The sequence below is a fragment of the Anas acuta genome, chromosome 9 (assembly GCF_963932015.1).
Source record: "Anas acuta chromosome 9, bAnaAcu1.1, whole genome shotgun sequence".
Taxonomy (NCBI): Eukaryota; Metazoa; Chordata; class Aves; order Anseriformes; family Anatidae; genus Anas; species Anas acuta.
The window spans coordinates 16,477,534-16,498,369 of NC_088987.1; the positions used below are offsets into that span (position 1 = coordinate 16,477,534).

At 39.4% G+C, this 20,836-nt stretch overlaps 2 protein-coding genes and 1 long non-coding RNA gene across 13 annotated transcripts in view; 2 read left to right on the forward strand and 1 right to left on the reverse strand.

The window, feature by feature from the left end:
• PCCB (propionyl-CoA carboxylase subunit beta) overlaps window positions 1-8,812 on the forward strand; it is a 36,517-nt gene extending 27,705 nt beyond the window's left edge. For all 3 annotated transcript variants that reach the window (XM_068692797.1, XM_068692796.1, XM_068692798.1), the window contains 6 exons: window positions 1,204-1,327; window positions 2,289-2,396; window positions 5,815-5,915; window positions 7,082-7,180; window positions 7,384-7,477; window positions 8,540-8,812. In XM_068692797.1, coding sequence (XP_068548898.1) covers window positions 1,204-1,327; window positions 2,289-2,396; window positions 5,815-5,915; window positions 7,082-7,180; window positions 7,384-7,477; window positions 8,540-8,661 — 648 coding nt within the window. In that variant the 3' untranslated portion in view covers window positions 8,662-8,812. The remainder of the gene's footprint in view (window positions 1-1,203; window positions 1,328-2,288; window positions 2,397-5,814; window positions 5,916-7,081; window positions 7,181-7,383; window positions 7,478-8,539) is intronic.
• Window positions 8,813-11,395: 2,583 nt separating this feature from the next.
• Window positions 11,396-20,836, reverse strand: part of STAG1 (STAG1 cohesin complex component) — a 178,315-nt gene continuing 168,874 nt past the window's right edge. For 7 of the 9 annotated variants that reach the window (XM_068692780.1, XM_068692785.1, XM_068692779.1 and 4 more), the window contains 5 exons: window positions 19,708-19,879; window positions 16,602-16,712; window positions 15,547-15,661; window positions 13,797-13,877; window positions 11,396-13,703 (listed from right to left, as the gene is read on the reverse strand). In XM_068692780.1, coding sequence (XP_068548881.1) covers window positions 13,680-13,703; window positions 13,797-13,877; window positions 15,547-15,661; window positions 16,602-16,712; window positions 19,708-19,879 — 503 coding nt within the window. In that variant the 3' untranslated portion in view covers window positions 11,396-13,679. The remainder of the gene's footprint in view (window positions 13,704-13,796; window positions 13,878-15,546; window positions 15,662-16,601; window positions 16,713-19,707; window positions 19,880-20,836) is intronic. The other 2 variants (XM_068692783.1, XM_068692784.1) reach the window with 1 other exon arrangement.
• Window positions 16,706-18,297, forward strand: LOC137861418 (uncharacterized). The gene is made up of 2 exons (XR_011099587.1): window positions 16,706-17,880; window positions 18,030-18,297. It is a non-coding gene; the product is annotated as an uncharacterized lncRNA (long non-coding RNA).

Here is a 20,836-nt window from a genome sequence, read left to right on the forward strand (position 1 = left end):
TTGTAGCATTTTTCCAGATTTTTCCCTTTTGCTATTTTAGTTGACTGTCTCTCCACACCCTTACTCGGTGAACACTTCTCAATTTGCAACTGGCTGCCCTTAGATTAATTTTAGGGGAAAAAGGAAAGCTCAGGATACGCTTTTAATCTGTAGTTTCTTCCATTCTGAATTTCAGTACTATCTGTTCCAAGTGAAAAGCTGAGATTTAAAAACATTCTTAAGTAAATTAGTGAAAAGAAAAAAAAAAACAACAAAAAACACCTACAGACTCTCAGAAGTATTAGGAAAGGAAATAAAGTATTAATAATACATTAAATAATACATTTTTTGCACCTTTTCATTTGCCTCATTCTCTGGAAGGACTGTCAAACTGCAGTGCGTATATGTGAAGTTGTCATAAATAGTTGAAAACAAGGAGTTATAGTAGAAAACACTTGGCAGCCATGTATAGGTGTCGCCAGTGCTCCATGTATAATTATGATCTTTTTTTGAACATGTGAATTTTGATGCTGCTTTACACACCAGTGGATGTCACTTTGCAGAGCACACACTGGAACTTCAACCTCAGAGAGAAGTGCAGCGACCAAGGATTTGTGTTTCCAGTTAGGTGTGTTTGATGTAGCTCGTTTATTCCCTCTGCTGCAGATAAGTGTTTCTCCGTTCCCCTCTATCATACACAACATCAGTGACCTCAGAGATGTGCACAGCTCTTCGGCTGCAGCAGAGCATCTTACGTTGGTCTCTATTATTAATAAAGCGCTCTGAACTTGCAAAGAAATAGCGTAGGTATTAAAAATATATAGTGGAAAGTTCCTGAGTTCAAGCAGTACTATTTGCTTTTTATCACTGGAAACTGTTATTCTAAAACTGCAGTTCTTCAGTAGTTGCCTTGTGAGAAACAAGTTCTTAGCATCTGGTTTGAGATCTTTATTTGTTATAAGCTGGGAAAACAGGCTTACTACAGAGGAAGTGTCTTAAAGATGATTTTATCTGATGGAATGCTTCAGTGGCAATTTTGATAATAAATGCAGAACTAGACGTTTCCTTCAAAGATGATGACAAAAATATTTTTTCTCCATTTTTTTTTTCTTTTTCTGCAAATTCTGAAATGTTAAGATTTCTGATACTAACAGCTGATTTTGTGTTTGCCTATGTAGAGAAATAAACATGGCATCCTGAGGGCTCTGCCTAACTCTCTTGCAGATTGTCGATGAAAGGGAATTCTTCGAGATCATGCCTTCCTATGCCAGAAACATTGTTGTTGGATTTGCAAGGATGAATGGAAGAACTGTTGGGATCGTGGGCAACCAACCCAAAGTAGCATCAGGTTAGAGACAGCTGTAGGAATCTGATGTGAAACTTTTTAATGAACTGTGTTCTGTCTTTTTTGCACACTTGCTGTCTGGCTATGAAATTAACTGGTTAGGGTTTGTATTGTCTGTCACTCAATCATACCGTGTTTTTCTACCACTTCCTTTGTCTTGAATCTCATCATGCATTTTTGTAACTTGCTTGCTGAGAGTTGTAAAACTGCCTGAGAAAAACCCACACAATTCTTTACTGAATCAACAAAATATGTAACAAAAGGATTGCTGTATCTAGCACAAGAGAAGTGGTAGCAGCACATAAACAGGGTGGGCAGAAGACCACCACTGACTTGGCAGCAGCCTGTAATTAATTGGATTAAGCATAACATGGAAACCGCATACTTAAATTCCACAGTATTTAGATACCTAAAGCTCTTCTGTAGTGTAGCTCTTCTGAAAATGCAAGTTTCTGAAATGAAAGTTTCAGATGTACAAGTGTGGGGCTCAATCTCAAGTAATTTAGATATAAAGGTACAAACACGTGTAGCTAAGATCACCCTTCCCTTTTTAACTGGGGAGAGATTTTTTTGCAAAAATTTCTTTGCATAGTTCCAGTGAATGACCTGGAAAAAAAATCAATGCAGATAAAATTATAACAGAAGATTTTTTGTAAATTACAAGAATATGATTTAACCTGAGACTTCTTGGGATAGGACCTCTCTATGCACAATGGTCGTTGCCAAAGGATATTGAAATTGTAGGTTATTTCAGAAAAATGAAATGACTGCTTGTAGAAATGTAATTCGTACTTTAATCTTAGTGCTGAAACAGCAAAATTCATTATAATCTCTACATTAACTATAGATAAGATTTTTTTTCTTCTCAAGACAGTACAGCTAAAATACAGTGTGAATTTGATGTTGCCTTGAATTACTGCCATTAGCAGATCATTAACACCTTACCCTGTTTTCTTAACTTTAGGCTGTTTAGACATAAATTCTTCCGTGAAAGGAGCCCGCTTTGTTCGTTTCTGTGATGCTTTCAACATACCTTTGATTACTTTTGTGGATGTTCCTGGATTTTTGCCAGGTATGCCTTGTCGTTTTATTTCAGTTAGTTTTGGGGTAGGGGAGGTAGGAGAAGGTGGCAGTGTAAAAACCTGTTTTAATAACTCCCTATGAAGATTGTTTATTATACTGGACCTTAAATAAGATGGATTTTAAAATGCTACTGTTTGGGGAAAGAAAGAAAGAAAGAAACAAAAAAAACCTCTATATTTTAAGTACACCAGTCATCACAATAGGATGTGATATGCAGGTTATATTCCAGAAAAAACGATAGCTTAAATAAGCCAATAATATTTCTACAAGTGTGTTTTAAGATGACAGAGCTCTCTGAGAGAGGGCAGTTTGTACAGCAAGTTAGTTCTGAACTGGTTAGCAGACTGCTTACAGACACTGGGACAACCACTTGGCCAGGGCTGAGGGTGAGGTGAAGGCCTGTTGGTCTAGGAGGGTTAAGTTGCCCTCCTGGCTGGGATTCCAGCACACCTGCAAAGCTGCTGCTGGTGGCCTATCTAGGGCAAATACCTTGTGCTCTCTGGAGATGATGTCCGTGCCATAAATGACATGGAAATAACACTAATGTTCTTTGCTGTGATGAGACTCCATGTCCATTTAAAGACTCATCTGTTTTATTTATGTGCCTATAGGCTAGGCAGTGCTACCAGAGTGCTCTGCAAAGGCAGGGGCTTCCCCAGATGCAGTGGCGAGCAGTCCAGTACCCAGCTTCCAGCCCTGCGGGTGGGATTCTGTGGGAGAGCAGCTTCGCTGAGCCTCCTGTGGGCAGGGAGGCCGCAGGTCAAAGCTGTGCTAGGAGTATCAGTTGAGGGCACCTTGAAAATGCATTTTGTGTTCAAAATCTGCTTGTTGTTGGAGGTACTGAACTAAAGCAGTCAATGCCACTAGTCAACATTCAATTTCATATCTTAATGCAATACATTTTGCATGCTTTAGCAATGAGGCAATACAGAAGATAACTTCCTCTTTGTTCTTGCCTCCTTTCCTTTCTCTCCTGTAGACACACTCTCCTATTCTTATTTGGATCAAGAAACAACTTGGTTCTCCTTAGCACTTCAGTAGCCACTGTGTGGCCACATACAACCCAAGAACAAAGTTATTTCCGTGTAGCCAGTTAGAAATAGTATTTTTTTTTTATGGCATAATAGAATGTTGTCTTAAAGTAGACAAATGGAAGATAAATAAAGAATAGAGAAAGCTAAAGAAAATAAGATCTGAGGCTTTTTAGTGACTCTACACTGTTGTATTTTACAGAGTTTGGAAAGATTAGTACATTACCATTAGGAATTTGAGTTCAAGTAACATACTCTGAGTGAATTTAAGTCTGAATTAGAAACTAAGATTGGGACTAGATTGAAGGTTTTGTACTTGCCAGCTTCTGGGTGCAGGTTGAGCATCTTAGATGTTTTCTGACAGCTTCCAGGGATAAGACCTGGCTGTTCAGATGTCTGCCACTGTAAAGCGTTTGTACTTTTGACAAGTCCAACGCTCTGGAGGGAAATACAAGAACCCAAAGTGAAATTGCAGTTAAGAACGGACATTTTGAAGTGTAGGCATACATTATTGGACATTCAAATTACACTTGAGTGGGAACATTGAAGTCAAGCCACCAAATAAGACTACCAAGTAAGTTAAAAAAAAAATAAAAAATCTCACAAAACATATTTAACTTAAAATCCTCTATTTTTTAAACCTTTCACTAAAAAGACCCCAAATTACTGTAAGAGGTTAATCTCAGGTGCTGAAAGAGAAAAAAAAAAAGTCAGCAGGTGAATGAACTGCTAGGAAATAACTGGGGAGTTGCATACACAGAGGTATGAAATTCAGAAATCCTAGAAATGAACTAGGTGAGAACTTGCTGTTTCCAAGTGGCAGTCCTCACCCATGGTTCATCCCATACATGTTCCTTACTGCTGGCACCATCATGACAGACGGTAACTGGAGGCACTGCCTCCACGTGCGTGGTCTGTGGGTACACAAGGCAGAGCAATACCAAGTGTCCTCTGGCTGTTACTTAGTCTTTTGGTGATGAATTAATTAGCTGTCTTTCTTGCTATCTATGCAGTGTTTTTCTGTCATTTCTCTGGATTCTGTAAAGGCTTTTCCAAAGTTACTTATCAATTTGTTACACCTCCTGTGGTGGTCGTATTCTCTCAACTGGCTGTTGCAGCTGGGGCTTTTGGTGCTTGGATCAGAATCATCTGGTCTTGTGAACACTGTGCCAGCAAGAGGGAAAATAGTTGCTGCAGAACTTCTTCCTCAGAAAGGTCAGAGTTGCTCTTGCAAGTAGGAGCCTAAGATCTTGACACTGAGACAAGTCTTCTGAAAGGTTGGGTGGCTCCAAAAGCTGGGGTCACGTGCAGCTTGAAGTTCTTTGTTTTTTTTGTTTTGTTTTTACCTCTGGCTTGCTTTAACAGAAAGCAATCAGTTATCCTTAAGGCTCTGACTGAACCCAAGTGTTGACATGGACTTACCTATTTTCATTTTTGCATGTAATTATCTCAGCTTTTGCTCATCACTGTATATTTTTCTTTTGGAATCTTGTGCATTTTTGCATTTTCATCTTGTCAGACTTTTGGTTTGACCATTTCCTTCCGCAAGTTCAATAGCATAGGCAAATACAAAAAACATAAACAAGTCTTCCATCTTCTGTGGGTCTCACAGGTAGGAATTTGAACCTGATAATTGCATTACCATCAATTTTGGCTTTGCTATGTTTTTTGCAAAGAGGTCAAAATATAGTGGTTGTTTTTTTTTGCTATTGATTTGCTGGAGCTGGGCCTTGATAAAAGTCTACAGCTGCTGAATACTCTGATTGTATCTTCAGAGAAGTCATGACTCAGACTATCAGCTAGGCCTGTTCTTGTCATAGAACTTTGTAGGACAGCCTCTAAAAATGTATAACCTGTATTCCTACTTGCTGCATATGTTTGTTCTCATGAACTACCAGCTGTGAGATTGCTGACAGAGGACTTCGTGCTCTGTCCTCTAAGGTCTATCATCTTGGGCTTGCTTGAAGGAAGACAAGCACAGGTCTTTGGTCTGGTAGGCAATACGGTCTAGAAAAAAGGCTTTTGGAAGTGTGGGTTTCTGGAGAAGTGAATCTAGGTTGCATGTTTCTGCTAATCACATTTGGAGTCTTCAAAATTATGTAACTGAATTTTGTTCCTGGGAAGATACCATCTGCTGAGTGTTACGCTGCTGTGACCTTACACGCACAGAGACTTCCTTTATGCTTCTTTTGGTGAGGTGTTTTGTAGAACTGCTCAGCATCTTATGGAGAACATCACCTGCGATACTACCTCCTCCTGGATATTAACACCATTTTGGTTGTTGTTTGCTGCTGGTAATAGACGATGACACTTGCCCAAAAGCATATCCTTTTTTTGTGAACCTCCTGGAGTGAAAAATGTTTCTGTCTTTTGTAGGTACAGCTCAGGAGTATGGCGGAATCATCCGTCACGGTGCCAAACTACTGTTTGCCTTTGCAGAAGCAACTGTGCCTAAAATTACTGTCATCACCAGAAAAGTAAGTTGGTATAATTCCATGGTGGTGGTTTATGAAATGAATTTGTGTTTTTATTAACAGCAAGTTTACTTTTGTGAAGCTTTGTACGTCTATCCCCCTGCTTTCTGTAGTTGTTATACCTCCATTTGTCCTACCTTTGTCAGTGTACAAGAGGCCATTTCTTTTATTCTTAGAATATTGCCACTGTATTCCTGCAACTTCAGTCTCCTTTTCCAGAAGCAGTGCTGATTGTGTGTTTCTGCTTTCCTCACAGGCTTAACGCTTGTGTGGTTTCTTTTCTTCGATACGCTTCTCCTATACTCCCCTTAATTTTCTTGCTTTTTCTTTTTCTATGAGGTACATTATGCTCCTAAAGACTTAGCTAAACATCTCTCCACTTTTTTTCTTGCTGGTTTGTCCCTCCTGTTCTCTTTCTGCTTGTTTGTTTAGTTGTGTTTTTTGTTTTTCTTTTCCTGATGAGCTTTTTTCTGATAGACTTAGGATGGCAAAAAGCAAAAAAAAACCTTTTCAGCTTTCCATCCCTTTGCCTTCCCTGTTCCTTCTGAATATTACTTTTTTTTTTTTTTCCCAAGCTTGCATCCTTGCTGTAGTTTTTAGGAATGCCTTGAAACAGACTGCTGCAGTTTGCTCTGCAGTTCTGCAGTATCCATTTACCATTGCTGTCTGGACCACTTCCAGTACCAGAGTGGAGCATTGCAGATCTGAGTGCTGCGCTCCCTGGCCTGGAGATTCCAGAAGCAGGGCAGTCGGTTTGTTTGAGTGCATGTGCAGGGTGAGGCCTAGTGCTGCAGATATGCAGACTCCTCTTTTATCTGCCATCAAGAATGGCCTTGCATTTCAGCAGCTCCCTTCCCTGCTCTTTTGTGGTTCTAGTTTGTGATGTCTAGTCTGAAGAGATTGTTGCAGTGGAGTTCTTACAATTCTTCATGATTTTGACCAAAGAAGTGGAAATGTCTTGAACACGTGTGTTTGCAAAAGCCAAGAGCCTTGTACGGTTGTGTTGATGGACCAAATCACAGCCACCTGTAGGGTCTGCACGCTCTCCTACAGGTACAAGTCTAGCCCCACTTGCTTGTTTTTGGAATGGTAAAAGGTGCAGGAAGAAAGTAAGCTATTGCTTCTGTGAGGTTCCTTCATGTTAATTAATCCCTTGGTTTTTGTTCCAGGCCTACGGGGGTGCCTATGATGTGATGAGTTCAAAGCATTTAAGAGGAGATGCGAACTATGCCTGGCCTACTGCAGAAGTGGCAGTGATGGGTGCCAAGGTGAATAAACGCGGGCTGACTCTCATGCTGGCGTGCAGCAGCCATCAGTCTTTACAGTGGCAGCTTTGCCAGATGAAGACTGTCTTCTCTGAAACAACTTACCTGTGTGCACACGGGGGAGCAGGGAGGAAGCTGGTAAAGCAGACAGGTTCCTGCTGTGTGGGCTGAAGACTTTCACTTGCCTGTGAACTTTATCTTTCTAGGGGGCTGTCCAGATCATTTTCAGAGGAAAAGAGGCAGATGCAGAGGCAGAATATGTGGAAAAATTTGCAAACCCCTTTCCTGCAGCCATGAGAGGTATCGTTATCTTACACATTGTGTCCCTTGTTTTGAGTTTGACACTGCATGTAGATAAATGTGTAGCTACTGAGTAAACGTTTTGCTAGGAAGTTATTTAGGCAAGACATACCATAACTTGTGCCTGAGAAGGAAAGCCACGTCTAGACCGAAAACACATCCAAAAGGCTTCTTATGGGAAGAAACTGGTGAGATATAGGGACTGCACTGAAAAGCTTACTTCCAATTTTGTAGGCAATAGAAGCACCACGAAACGCAAGACTGTTAGTTAAAAATTACAGGTGCTTTGACAATTTACTTGATGGTTCTAGATGCAGATCAGTAGCCTTAAGAAATGGTCACAGTCCAATTCAGTGATGAAGTCCAGGACTCCTTGGGATGATTTTTCCTGGTTTTCTTTCAAAAGAATTTTTACTTTTAGCTTCACAGCATTAACTGTGCTCTGGAAGGCAGTTCTGTAGACTCTGTAGTCAGCTCTACATATTTTCAGTTATGCTGGCTTACTCTATTGGTTTTGTAATACATTTAATTCCTGTAAATAATGCCATAGAGCTGGGAAGTCTCAATCCAAGATCTTTTCCACCACAAATAATATCTACAGCATCGCTCCTTCTGGTTTTGTAGTAGACTATTATTGCTGTTTGAGCCAGAAAAAAATAGACTGATGTAATGCAAAGTTAAAGGATTCTTCTTCTAATCAACAATTCTGAACCTTTAAGTCAGACTAATTAGACTAATTAATAGTGGAATCATGGAGATGGTATGCCTGAAACTCTGCAGTAACAGGTGCAGTACTCAATAAAGTCCCTTCCCCCTAAAATTTTTTGGCTTGCTAACTTTTGCTTTTTTTTTTTTTTTAAAAAACAAACAAACAACTGCTTCTAATTTTATAACTTGGAGTATTTCCTCTTTAGGCTATTTTTAAATTCTTAAGTTAATTTGTAACTTGTGAACTGTTTATTCAAATATTATTTTGATTTTGAAAATTTACATCACAACCTATATATAGAAGGTTGACAGGCAACCTCTTCATGGTTGGCTGTTTTTTGTTTGCTTTTACAGGGTTTGTTGATGATATCATCCAGCCTTCAACCACCCGCATGCGCATCTGCCGTGACCTTGATGTGCTGGCTAGTAAAACACAGTCCAGTCCCTGGAAGAAACATGCTAATATCCCACTGTGAGTGTAAGGAGGGACTTGGCCATGCTGGAAGACATGGCAGTATTCTGAATACAAATACTTTATGTTTATGTGGCTTTCTACCTTGCAATAGAAGTATTTTACTTTGATTTTGCTAATGATCATCAATAAATCATAGTACGTATCTCATTTAATTTGGGATCTTACTGGTTCATCTTTGTAAACCATTTTTTTGCATAACCCGCAATGCCTGCTGCAGACAAGCTGTTACTAATTGTTTAAGGTTGAATGCTTCTTTGGGCCCTTGAGGTGACTCAGTCAGGCAGAGTTGCAGTGACCTCTCGCTGCTGAAACATCAGACATCTGTGCAGTTAAAGCACAGCCCTGGATCTGCACCCTTGGAATCTGACTACTTGCTGCACCGTGGATTAACAGAGAAGAAATCCTTGGCTTGGATTTTGGTGCACTGGAATCCAAGCTTTGCAGATCTCAGGCTAAGCTGTTCTGTTCCTCTGTTAGACTTTCCCAAGTTGTAGATTTTACTTCCTGGCTGAAGCAGTGCTAGGTCCCAGGTTGGAATCAAGTTGTACCCACGCTGTGGGGGCACAGGTGGTATAGGGAAGATGGTGCCAGATTCCCCTTGAAGAACACAAGACAATTTGTCCAAACTGAAAAAAAGGGACATTCCAATGGGGGACACAATTTTTTTCCCCTCAACAGGGGTCGAGATAGAAACCTCCAGTGGTACCTTCCAGCGTAATTTTTTCCTATGATTATTTGCCAGACTTGCAAGGAACCCCTCCAGTAGATGTGCAGGCTGAGCACAGCCCAGTAACATTAGGAGCTGCATTGTAAGTATAGCCCCAGAAACTAGTGAGTAACGGCTACTATCATGTTTAGCGCTACTGCAAACACATGCCAAGCGTGTGAAGTCCTGTAATGACCTGTCTGTTGTGAACAACCTCAGTAATTAACAGTACAATGTTATAAGGTAGAGAATTACTACACCTGCACATCACAGCTGCTCCTGTTCACTCCCCAAGCACGTGAAGTGGAAGAAAGAGATAAGATGGCAACTTTCCAGGGAGCATCTCTTCCCAGGTAGGTGCAGGCTGCTGTCCTGGTGGCTTCAGCCATGGAGCCTGCAGATCATACCCACAAAAAACAAACAAAACAAAACAAAAAAAAACACTGAAAAGACAGTACAGAAGGACTGTTTCAAGTATGATCCCAGCTTTGTAATAACTGGAGGCAATGTATTCAGGTTACAGCTATACTGTCCTGGCCGCGAACACACCGAAGCTGCATGAATGTACCTGGTTGCACCTCAGCACTGCCTGCTCCTAGGGCCCTGGGAAACAGCTTGCTGCAACAATAAGGCAAGGTAAGCTGAAATGTAGATATGGGGGTGTGTCCTTGCAATGAAGTGAGTTCTTTTATTGTGAGAAATGGTTTAATGTAGAGTTTGTAAGAGTTAATCAAGAAGGAATAAGAGAATTTTTCAAAGCTAATCAGTAGCTGTCCTAAGTCTAGAGGCAATAGTTATGTCAGCAAAATAATATGCACGTAGTTTTTTCAGTTTGACCAGAGTCAGGAGACACTAAATGAGATCCTGCAACTGTTATGTCACAAAGAAAAAAGCATAACCAACTGTTCTTGTTTCCTAACCTTTGTTAAGTAGACTTCATCCTCTCTTCTACCCCTTGCCACCACAAGAATTTGGCTTGTATATCCTGTTGATTTCCACGCACTCAGTTGCTCTACCTGCACAGTGCTTTGGAAACACACTGGAAAGCTGATCTGGCCATGCTATCCAAGCTTCTCTTGAATTCCAGTCCCCTGCAGAAACAAAAGATATAAAAATTCTTTCAACAAACAGAAGTCCTTGAACTTAGAAGCATGGCAAGCGACTTACTGTGTTCCGTTTTGCATCAGGAGTTACGCATAACTTAGAAGCAGTCGAAGAGTCAGCGTTCAGGCTGTGTCTCTGTAGACCCAGAATGCAGTTCAGACCATGAATCCTTCTGAAAAGACAGTACTGTCTTTTCCTTGAATCCCCCATTCCTCACCTGCTGGATCTTGTTACTTTTTCTGTCTCAGATGATTTTTCTTTGGGAGGCATGCCAGATGACAAGTAAATCACTTTTCTTTAGCACTACAAAGATGAAATCATTCATGGGTTGGACAAAAATAGCACTTCTTTCTCTGAGACATGGGAATAACAAAAAGCATTTAATTTAGTGAACCTGCAAAATTTCCTTTGGCCCAGTTGATGGTTAGCTCTTCCAGGCCTTAACCACATCTGTTTCTTTCTACATGGTCCAGATCATTTGAGACATACATGACAGGAGAAAATTTTTTCTTAAACTTTGTGACATTTTAAACATCAGTTGCTTTACAGTATGGCAAAGACAGAGAACACTCAGACTTTTCTACAGTGCACCTCTCCCAAATTGTGTGATGAGCTACCAAATTTACAGCACTCCCACAATAAAACCCCCAAGATCAACCAAAAAACAAAAATATACTGCAGCAGAGAAAAACTTAAAAAGAACAGACAGGGTTTTCCTTTTCTTTTAGGCTGATCGGCTAAGGTAGGTGTAAGAAATTTGATTGTGAAGCCTATATTACATGAGAACTATCTTCCAGTATTTCATCTGGTTACTAATAATATATTATAATAATATATTAATAATAATACTGATACCTGGGATGACAGGATGTGAAGGCCCAAAGCAGTATTTAAAAAGTTGTAGTGAACAGGGTGCTCATCATACTCATGATTTTGAATAGTTTATTAAATGAAAGGTGAAGCATCAGTTTTAAATTGTACAAAAGGAAAAAAAAAAAACCTCATATTGTAAATGTACAATTTACAGAATTACTAGCAAAACCAATCAAGGAGACACTCATAATACAAAAACCTATTGACTGCAAACTGAACTGGAAACCCATTGCAGGTACCGTGATAATAAATGTTTGTTATACAGTATTCTACAATGTTAAATTAGGAATCAGTTTTCCACACAGAGGACTGTGAAGCACAAGGTTCGTCTGAGACTATGACTCAAACCGGGCAGCATTTATTATGCTACTATGCTCACAGAGTTATCGTGATGACAATTTAATGCAGCCATTCCTACCCACCCCTATTACCTTTGGGATGGACAGAAGAGAAAGGGAGGTAATGTTATTTTATTAAGTTTCAGCCACTTCTCATGTTTTATACATTACCCAACCGATTTCAGAGGAATGGCTGAATTACCTAGTCAAACATTTTTGGCAACATTTTTTTTCTGTCTGAGAACTGCACATGTTGTAAAAAAAACAAACCTCAGCTTTGTGAAATGCTGGTTTGTTTTTAGATTCTTTTCCCTCCCAGCAAGTAAGCACTGGGTATTAATGTTGTTTTGTTTTTAAATAAGCTTGTAAAACAAAAAAAGCTCCATGATTATTTTGCTGTTGCTAAAAAAAAAAAAAAAAAAAAGCACCTCTAAAACTGCTGTGCTCCAAGTGGGTCAATCTGCTTTGTATCTCAAATGCTAACATTAGAATGCAGAAAGGAAGATTAACATTTTGGGGCTGATTCTTAGAGATACTAGAGTCAGTGCAAGTTGTGGATGGCCAGCACCTCTGATATCAGGCCAGTTTTAACTAAGTAGCAGCTACTAGGCAGAGTCATAAAATCGAAGCATAATGAAATTCCAAATTATTGAAGACATTGAAAAATCTCTTATTACAATGAATTAGCTGAGAATGTTTTGGGTTTTTGTGTTATTTTTTTTTTGACTTTTTTACTTTTTTGAAAAATCATATTTTTTTCAAATAATTACTCTCAATATGCACAGTTAACACTGAAAATGTAGCTGTATTCCATTGTAAGCTTAAGAACTTCACCATCTAAGCACAAATTTCTATGCAGCACATACAGTACTTCTAACTGGCAAAATTAATTTACAAAAATAGCGCAAAAGGGTATTTACGGCATGGAAAGTAGACTTTTTTATGGTACAGTTAAAATTGCTTTTAGTATGCTAAAGTGATTCCTTTTCCCCACCCTTGAATTATTGTTTTGCTTTGTTTTGTTTTTTTAAATAGGAAAGTTGCTGTTTATGTACCTTGGACTGGCAGGGCTTGAAGTAGGTAGTAAAAACAGCAAAGTGATTACTTGAGAACCATTTGTGTGTTTTACTGAGAATACTTTATTTGCTGGTATAAGTTGCTAAAAATGCACAGAGCAAGTACCAATAGAAAATTTACTGTTTTTGTGTCCCCATGTGCTATATAAAATGAATGTTACACAGCATCTGTTGGAAAAGTGGCTTCATGGACATCTCTTACTTTATGTCCCATTATAAATAAAAATAAATCTTCTCAAGAGTATAAAATCTGGGTTTATCATATCAGAATCTGAAATTTTTTGGCAGAGATGCACGTCATTAGAATTCTAACCTCTTCTATAAGAGTGTTCTTCTCAATGCCTATGAGAGGACATAAGCGTACCATAATGTTAATCAAATCCAGTGTGTTCAAAAACACTTTTCTGTAGCCAGAATGACCTGCTTATAGCATCATTGCTAGTCAATGGCTGATAGGCATAGGTTTAATAAAAATGGCTAGCTTTTAAAACATAAAAAGGCAAATGTTAAAACTGTTTTAAATTGTACAGCAGAAAAATAAAGGTAAAAAGTTCTGTTTTCACTCAATGTTGTTTTCAGAAAACATATGTAGAACAGTGTTTATTTTGACAGCTGTCTTAACAATTTAAAACTTCCTCCTCATCCAGAAAAAAAAAATCTGTATTAGGACAGTCAAGAACAGGGATACAAATGATTTTTTAGGTCAGCCTTTCTGAGGTGACTGGATTGGCCAACATTCCTTTGTGTCATTAAGAAGTTCCTCTTCTTTCTGTCACTACAAAAAGGGATTGACCTTAATCATTTGGTTAAAAATCAAACCGTATCACATCAAAAATGTGGTTTTCATACAAGCTATCACAGTATATAGGCCTCTAGCTCTAAACAATAGAGTTCCAAATTTGTAAAATGTCTTCAGCAGACTTCAGAACATAGGCATTCCAAATCCCTAGAAAAATGATTTAAAAGACAGTAATTAATTAAGTGCAGCAGTAATCATAAAAGAACCTCAGATAAACAGCAAGTACTAGTAAAGTCTTACTGAATCATCCTCAATGATAGCTGCGGAGTCAAAGAAGTCTGGCCTCAGTTCAGCCCGTTCTCGTCGGTTTCTTGAAGGTGGCTAAAGAGGTGAGTCAGACATTTTAGTACATGCGATCAGTTAACTGGCTATAAAGGACTCCTGTGGCTAACAGCTAACAGGCACTAATGTCTTTACCTGCTCCTTTAAAAAATAGTTATGCATGGATTTCCATAAAAGCTCAGATACAAATACAGGCTCTGACACTTGAGAGTACTTCTTAAATTCACATTTTATTTAAGGAATGGGCTAAAAGCTGATGGATACTAAAGTAGGTTTAAGACCATCCTCATGGCTAAGGACTTGCATATGGCCCTTGCTGACTTAACGGTGTTTTTGTATTAAGACTATGTGCCAGACTGCACAGAAACTGTCTGCTTTATGCTTTTACATTTATGATGAAATCCCAGCTCTGACATGGTCAGAAAGTGGATTTTTTTAAACATTCCTTATGATGTTAGAATATTTCTGAGGACTGACCTGTGTTGTCCTGCCATAGAAATGTTAAGAATAAATGTGACCTGCACTGGCTTGAACAATTCCTTCATTTCCTTTCCATGGATTGCCACTTAAAGAAAGACTTAACTTACTTGATAATCATTTGAATGCTAGTAATAATCTCAGCAACTGAATTATTGCCTACATTTTCTTTCCAAGATATTATAGCCTAATCCTAAAATAACCTACGCCTTATAATTCGGATATTAAAGGAGAAATATGAAAGCATAAAAACTAGTGAAGTGTATAATGCAAACTGATCCTCCTTCCCATTTTACAAGAAAAGAATTCATTCAGTAGACAGAGGCTATAGTAAGGTTATGGTCTTTGCAAACACAATCCTGCCTTTAGTCAGTCACATTACCACAAAAAGAGCCGAAGTTGTAATCTCATGATGCCACCTAGTTAGGAGCAATACCAGTAGTGTAAGGTACTCCCTCAGTGCCTATCCACTACAGCTTTCTCCCTTCTGCTGTGCCAGCACAACTCTATGCAGCTGTAAACTGGATGACACCATGATTAAGGATCCCCTATCCACCCTACCTCCCAGAAAACAAATGAACTAAAGAACAGAAACAACCCTGTGATCACAGTGAGGTTTCATAAAGACCTGTCAGCAAGAGAGTTAGTGATGCCTGTGACAATGGCACAGGGAACAAAACACCACCCAGGATAATTTTGGATTATAAATTTCTAAACCCTTCATAATGTCAAGCAACAGCAGGCAGCTTTGTGTGATGTTCAATCAGATGGGGTGTGCTGGTCTCACCTCTTTTCTCCACCAGCACTCCCTCTGCCCTTTAGTGGATCTAGCACTTGGCTGACTGCAGAGCAAGTCAGCTCAGCTCTTCCTTTAGCACTCACCTGAGAGGTGTGATCTGCACTGATACAACTGATACGCTATAATTCACAACCAAATTCTCATAGGGTGACAAGTTAAAGGTGAATGAGTGCTTCAGGCACTTGCTACAGCCTTAATCTAGAACATCATGAAGAGTGCTAAGCAATGCTTCTTGTATTTCTATGAAAAAACATCAATTGGGCCTGAATCTGCAGTTTTAGGTTCCATGGAATATTCAGATAATTTTCACTTTTTAATGCTCAGATAACAAGAAATTAGGCTCAAATTTTGGACATTTTTGTTTACACCTAAAAATGCCTTTTAAATTATCTTTCAACCATCTTAAACTTGCTATTAATAAGATTTACTGACCAGATCAATGACCATTGTGTCCTCAAATTCCTCATTCATGTCCTCTAGCTGACCTCGTGAAGACATCATTACATCTTCAAAGATGGGCTCAGCGTCATCTTCCATTAGACCTCGTCTGTTTAATAAAGAGAAAGAAATCATTTTCAAGCATTTAATTTCCCAACCATGAATTTTCTCATTAAGAACAATGCTCAAATCCTATCCCTTAATATCTTCACATAAAATCAAATATTAAGAATCAAGCCAGCATATTTTCTTAATATTAGCTTGAAGAAAATCTTATGTAAAAACAAACCTAGCACTTGCAGAGGCAAAAGCAAGAAGTCTAGTGTAGTATCATTATAAACAGTAATTAAAACTGTCCTTAACAAGAAAAAGGCAATAACCTCACTGTGTTTGCTTGCCCTTTTACAAAAAGGAGTTAATGCTGTTTGTCAAGATCACTGGTAAATGCCTGGGAATCCACCATGGAATCCCAAACCAGTTTAAATGCCGTAAGGACTTGATCTTGCACGAGACTCTGTCCCCCATCCTGAAGAGCACTGACATGCTGGAAGACTTGGTTAGATCAGCACCAGAGCACGAAGCACTTTGCACAACAGAACGCTTCAGCATTCGCCCATGTGTATCCCAGTGGGACGCCTTGGTAAAAGATGATGTAGATAAAAGAAGCTTAAACAGGTTCACGGGAGGACTGGACAACAACTTAGAAGAAAAATTCACTGCAAATTACTTAAGAGACATAACAGCATTTCATGGAAACTGCCTCAAAATAGTTGAAGGCTGGCAGAGAATTATGGAAGATTGTTCCGCACATTTGCCCTGTTCACCAGGCACCTGCTCGCAGCCATGGTTAGAGGAAGGACACAGGGCTAGAGGGGCCATATGGCCCTGTACCCATCCCCACATGACAAAGCTGTTACTCTGCCTTTATTAAGAAGAGTTAAATGTCACAGAAATTACTAGCAACAACCCAGAAAAGGTAACATTCAAATGCAACTTTGGCACCTAAAATGAATCTGATCTGGAGATGAGGATGCTCTGAACACACTTACACTGCATGCCTTACACCAGTTCTCCCTTTCATGTAGTTCATTCCTGTCCTGTCCTTTCGATTTAAATCTTCTAGCTTCTGTTGGCCCAACCAAGATATCTGCATCTGGGGACTAACAAACATAAAGCAGCATTATGACTGAGAACACTAACAATTTTGAGTTGGCTATGTTTAGACAATATCTCCTCAGGTTTTGTGTCTGGGTATGTTTCTGATTAAGATATTTAAATCACATCCATCATTGTACAAGTCTTCTGGATTCCCTTCTGCAATTTGTCTCCTCCCACTGCATGTGCACAAAAAAAATCCATTAATTGTTGTAATAAAAACAGCTACATAAAATGCTAACATTACTCATTTATTAATGTGGCATGCACCTGAAATGGGAGTACTTCTAAAATTCATTAAATCCTGCTTCACTGCCTCAGATCAGGCAAAATATGAGTCAGAATAGATCCAAATTAATAATTGACACACATTTTAAGACAAAAATGTCACACAAAGTGAAAAACAAATTGCTTTTAAATATTTAGTCCCCATCAACTTCAGCATCTAGTAACTTACCCACATGAAAATGCTGAAAGGCTGTACTTAACACCAACTCAATCCAGCAGTAGACAGCAATATATTTGGTATGTTTTGTGTGTTGCAGCGCAAAGAGACAGTAGGAAAAGAAGTGCAGCTCTTCAAGAGCAACACCAGTTTTTAATGACGTAATCTCAGACTGCAGTAAGCATATTTTTGACCCTCATTTTTCATAGACTCATAAAATCATTTAGGCTGGAAAAGACCGTAACCATCACATTGAGCTCAACCATCATTTTAAAAGCAGCATTAGATGCCTATGTACAGCAGGTAAGCATAACTAATTTTAAGTGATTTTTTCCTACAGAACGCACAGCATCCTTGGGCTCAGTTCACAAGGGTCATCATGATCCAGCTGTAAGGTATCTTGGGACTCATGTGAGAGCATGTTAAGTGGTAAGCTAAGGTGACCTATAGCATGTGTGGGGAAGACAAACTAAAGGCAGGCTGAAAGGAAACACTTCCTCCCCTCTCCTTTAGTTCACATTGTCAACTTGCATGTGGAATCCAGCTCTTTGAAAAAAACCAGAGGAGAGTGATGCTCAATAGTACTCTGCTTGCAGCATTCATCTGACATAGAAGAAACAGGGGTTCAAGCCCCAGGTGAAAAGCGTGGCTCAGCTCCCCCCCAGAAATAAGGTTCTCCCACATCTTACGGTGGGTCCTGCTCATCAGGCTCAGGAGGGTGAAACACGGTGAGTGAGTGGAAGCTGTCCCACTTTCCCTAAATGATTAAATATTCACAGAGAGAGCCTTAGCTTAGTGTGCAGCACACCAAGGTTAGATCAGGGAGGGTCAGGAAAAAGGCTCTCACTTCATCAATTATTTTTTGTTTTTACTGCAGATTAGAAAAAAAGGAGAAAATGAGAACCACAAAGTCTTCCTTCTAACCTAGAACTTACGGCAACATCTGGGGAGGCAAATCTTTGGCTGCAGGAAGGCAAGCAAGAGACATGAACCCAGATCACACGTGCCATAGGAGTAAGGTGAAAAGACACTATGGGGGTCTGACTTAACAGGGTTTTTTTCCTCAGCTGTGTTTTCTTTGTGGCCAGCTGGAGTTTTCTGCCAGACTGAACTGTAGAGGTGAGAAAATAAAATCCGTGCCCCCACATGCCTTGTGCTCACACCTTTATGTGCCAACCCTCGTTCCTTCCAGGGAGCACCAGCTGGGAAAACTTGAGCCCGTGTCCTTCACACAGGACCATGCAAGTCCCTGCTGCAGCGTGAAGCAGCCCAGAAATCCTCCCACCCTACCTCACTCTGTCTTGTGGTGGTCACATGCTTAGTATGGGGAAAGAAAGGTGGCTCAACTCATTTATGGAAGCAACAAATAAGTGCTCCAAAAATAAAGAGTTATTTGTAGCCAGCTGAGCTGTAAGTATCTCTTGTGCTGAGCACTGACTCACAGATCATATCAGGGCTTCATCTGTTCTGCTACTGCCTGCGTGCGTTGCACACACAGCCAAGGGAGACCAGGCTGCGCCTTCAAGAGGACATTTCTTTTATGTTGCTCAGATTTTATGAGCACCTATGGCCACAAGCTTTAATAGCTTGTATGTACACCACTGACATTGGAGACTGGAGGATATTTAACGTCCCAAGGCATAATGACCATTGTTAATAATTATTTCTATGTAAAAAAATCTACAATTAGAGAATGTAGGATGAAGCAGTAGAACTTAGAATACAGCAGGGTGACTGCACATTTGGGAAGAACTGGGAAGCTGGTGAATACATATCAAGAAAAACATGATGGACAGAAGTAAGAGGAAGACCATCGCCAGGTTTACTACACTACATTGGTAGAAACCTGACTCATCTGGCCAGCACAATACTGCTCTTTTATACAGATAAACCAGATCAGTAAAGTTAGCTATAAAAGTTACAAAAATAGTCTCAGCCTCCAAAACAGTTACTACTTTATCTTCACATTAGTAGAATTAGCAAATAATAGCATTCTCTGAAATCTTTGTTCTTAAATAAACTACTGACAGATAACCACCACCATTTTTCCCCTCTAAATGGATTTAAATGGAGTTGACTGACAAAAATGTGTACATGATTTAGGGCCAAATAAAACTGCCTGCAAAATTGCCCAGAAGTGGAAATTACTAATTCAGTAGCTAGAGTTGGACTGAAGGGTTAATTTACAAGAAATCAGTTAAGATGTCTGGAGAACCTTACCTGTACAAGGGCAGAAGGAAAGAAAAGAGAAAATCTAACAGGTTTTTAGAGAAACAGTTCAATCCAGCCTGGGGCCACAAACGCTACAAAGATTTAACCATAATCACATGGTTATGGTCTGAGATAGTTTTAACAAAGAATTTCTACCCTGATTTCATTACAACATATTTTTCCTGAGAGTTTATAATAATAAAAGTATTGTTGAGCTATAGCCAAGACCTTTCCAGTTTTTTTTTCAGATAAACACTGTGCCTATGGAACCACAGATTGTCTGTATAAGTAACAGGCCTTTGCCTGGCTGTCACTGTATTTAGTAGGGATGTTCCAACACTTACTTGTGTAAAAAATCTTGTTCAGATCCCTGCTCTGACTCGTGCTCCTGGATCTGCTCTCCCATTTGTCTAGTGTTCTCTCTCAAGACAGTTGAGGTGAGCTGTGGTGCTTGCAGTGTCCCTGGAGTATGTATGTTTTCATTCCTGTTCAGCCATGAGCCTTCTAGACTCTCATCTAGGAAAGAAACATTTAAAATTACTGATTCATTTGTGATAATAAGCAGCGCAGTATTACTGCCTTTAGCATCCCTCCAGCAAACTCACCGAACCTTAAGTTAGTAATTAAAGCCTTCCATCTACTGACACACTTCAATACAGTTCATTTTAGTGGCAACACCTTCTGCAAATTTATGTTTTTAATAGTTTAGTATCTATTGAAATAGTATGCCTTTAAGAGATCAACTGGATAAATACTCAAAATGATAAATTTTGTGTTATTTTAAGGAAGGATTAGTACTAGTTATTCTCAGCAGTATTATTAAAAGTAGAAATATTTAACAAAACAAAACAAAAAACATTGCAAACAAATATTGCATTCCAGCACTGCCTAAATGGTCAGGTGCCTTGCACACATTTAGCAGATAATTCCTAAGTATTTAGCTGGTAATTTAAATATAAGACCATGAATCTCGTATGCATAAAGCAAATGACATAGTGAAACACCAAAATGAGGGAGGATAAAACCCCAAATCTGGTCAGCACACGCCGTTAGAAGCTTCAGTAAGAACCATTTCAGTGAAGTACAGAGGGGACATTTTAAATAAGGAGTGGTCTGGCTGGTGTGAACTCTGAGCTATGATTTCAGATAGTATATTTAGAGTTTAGAGCAGAAGGGAGAAATGGAGATGGGAAGCTGACTGAAGGTGTAAATGGGATGCTGTGCTCATATTGAGAAGGGAGCAAACCAGAGGGGAGAGTGGAGGGCTTGAGAAGGAGAGGAGCATGTGAGAGAGCAGACAAGCGTGTAGGCAAGAGACATGCAGAAGTTGCTGGAGCAAGTGAAAGACAGGATTACAGGACAGGAGAAGACAAGATCACAGATTTACTAACAGGAAGAAATATGTAGTGAGATAGCAGGTGGGGATCTCAACGTATCTTTTCATTTTTTTCTATGCCTTTTACTACCCTTTAG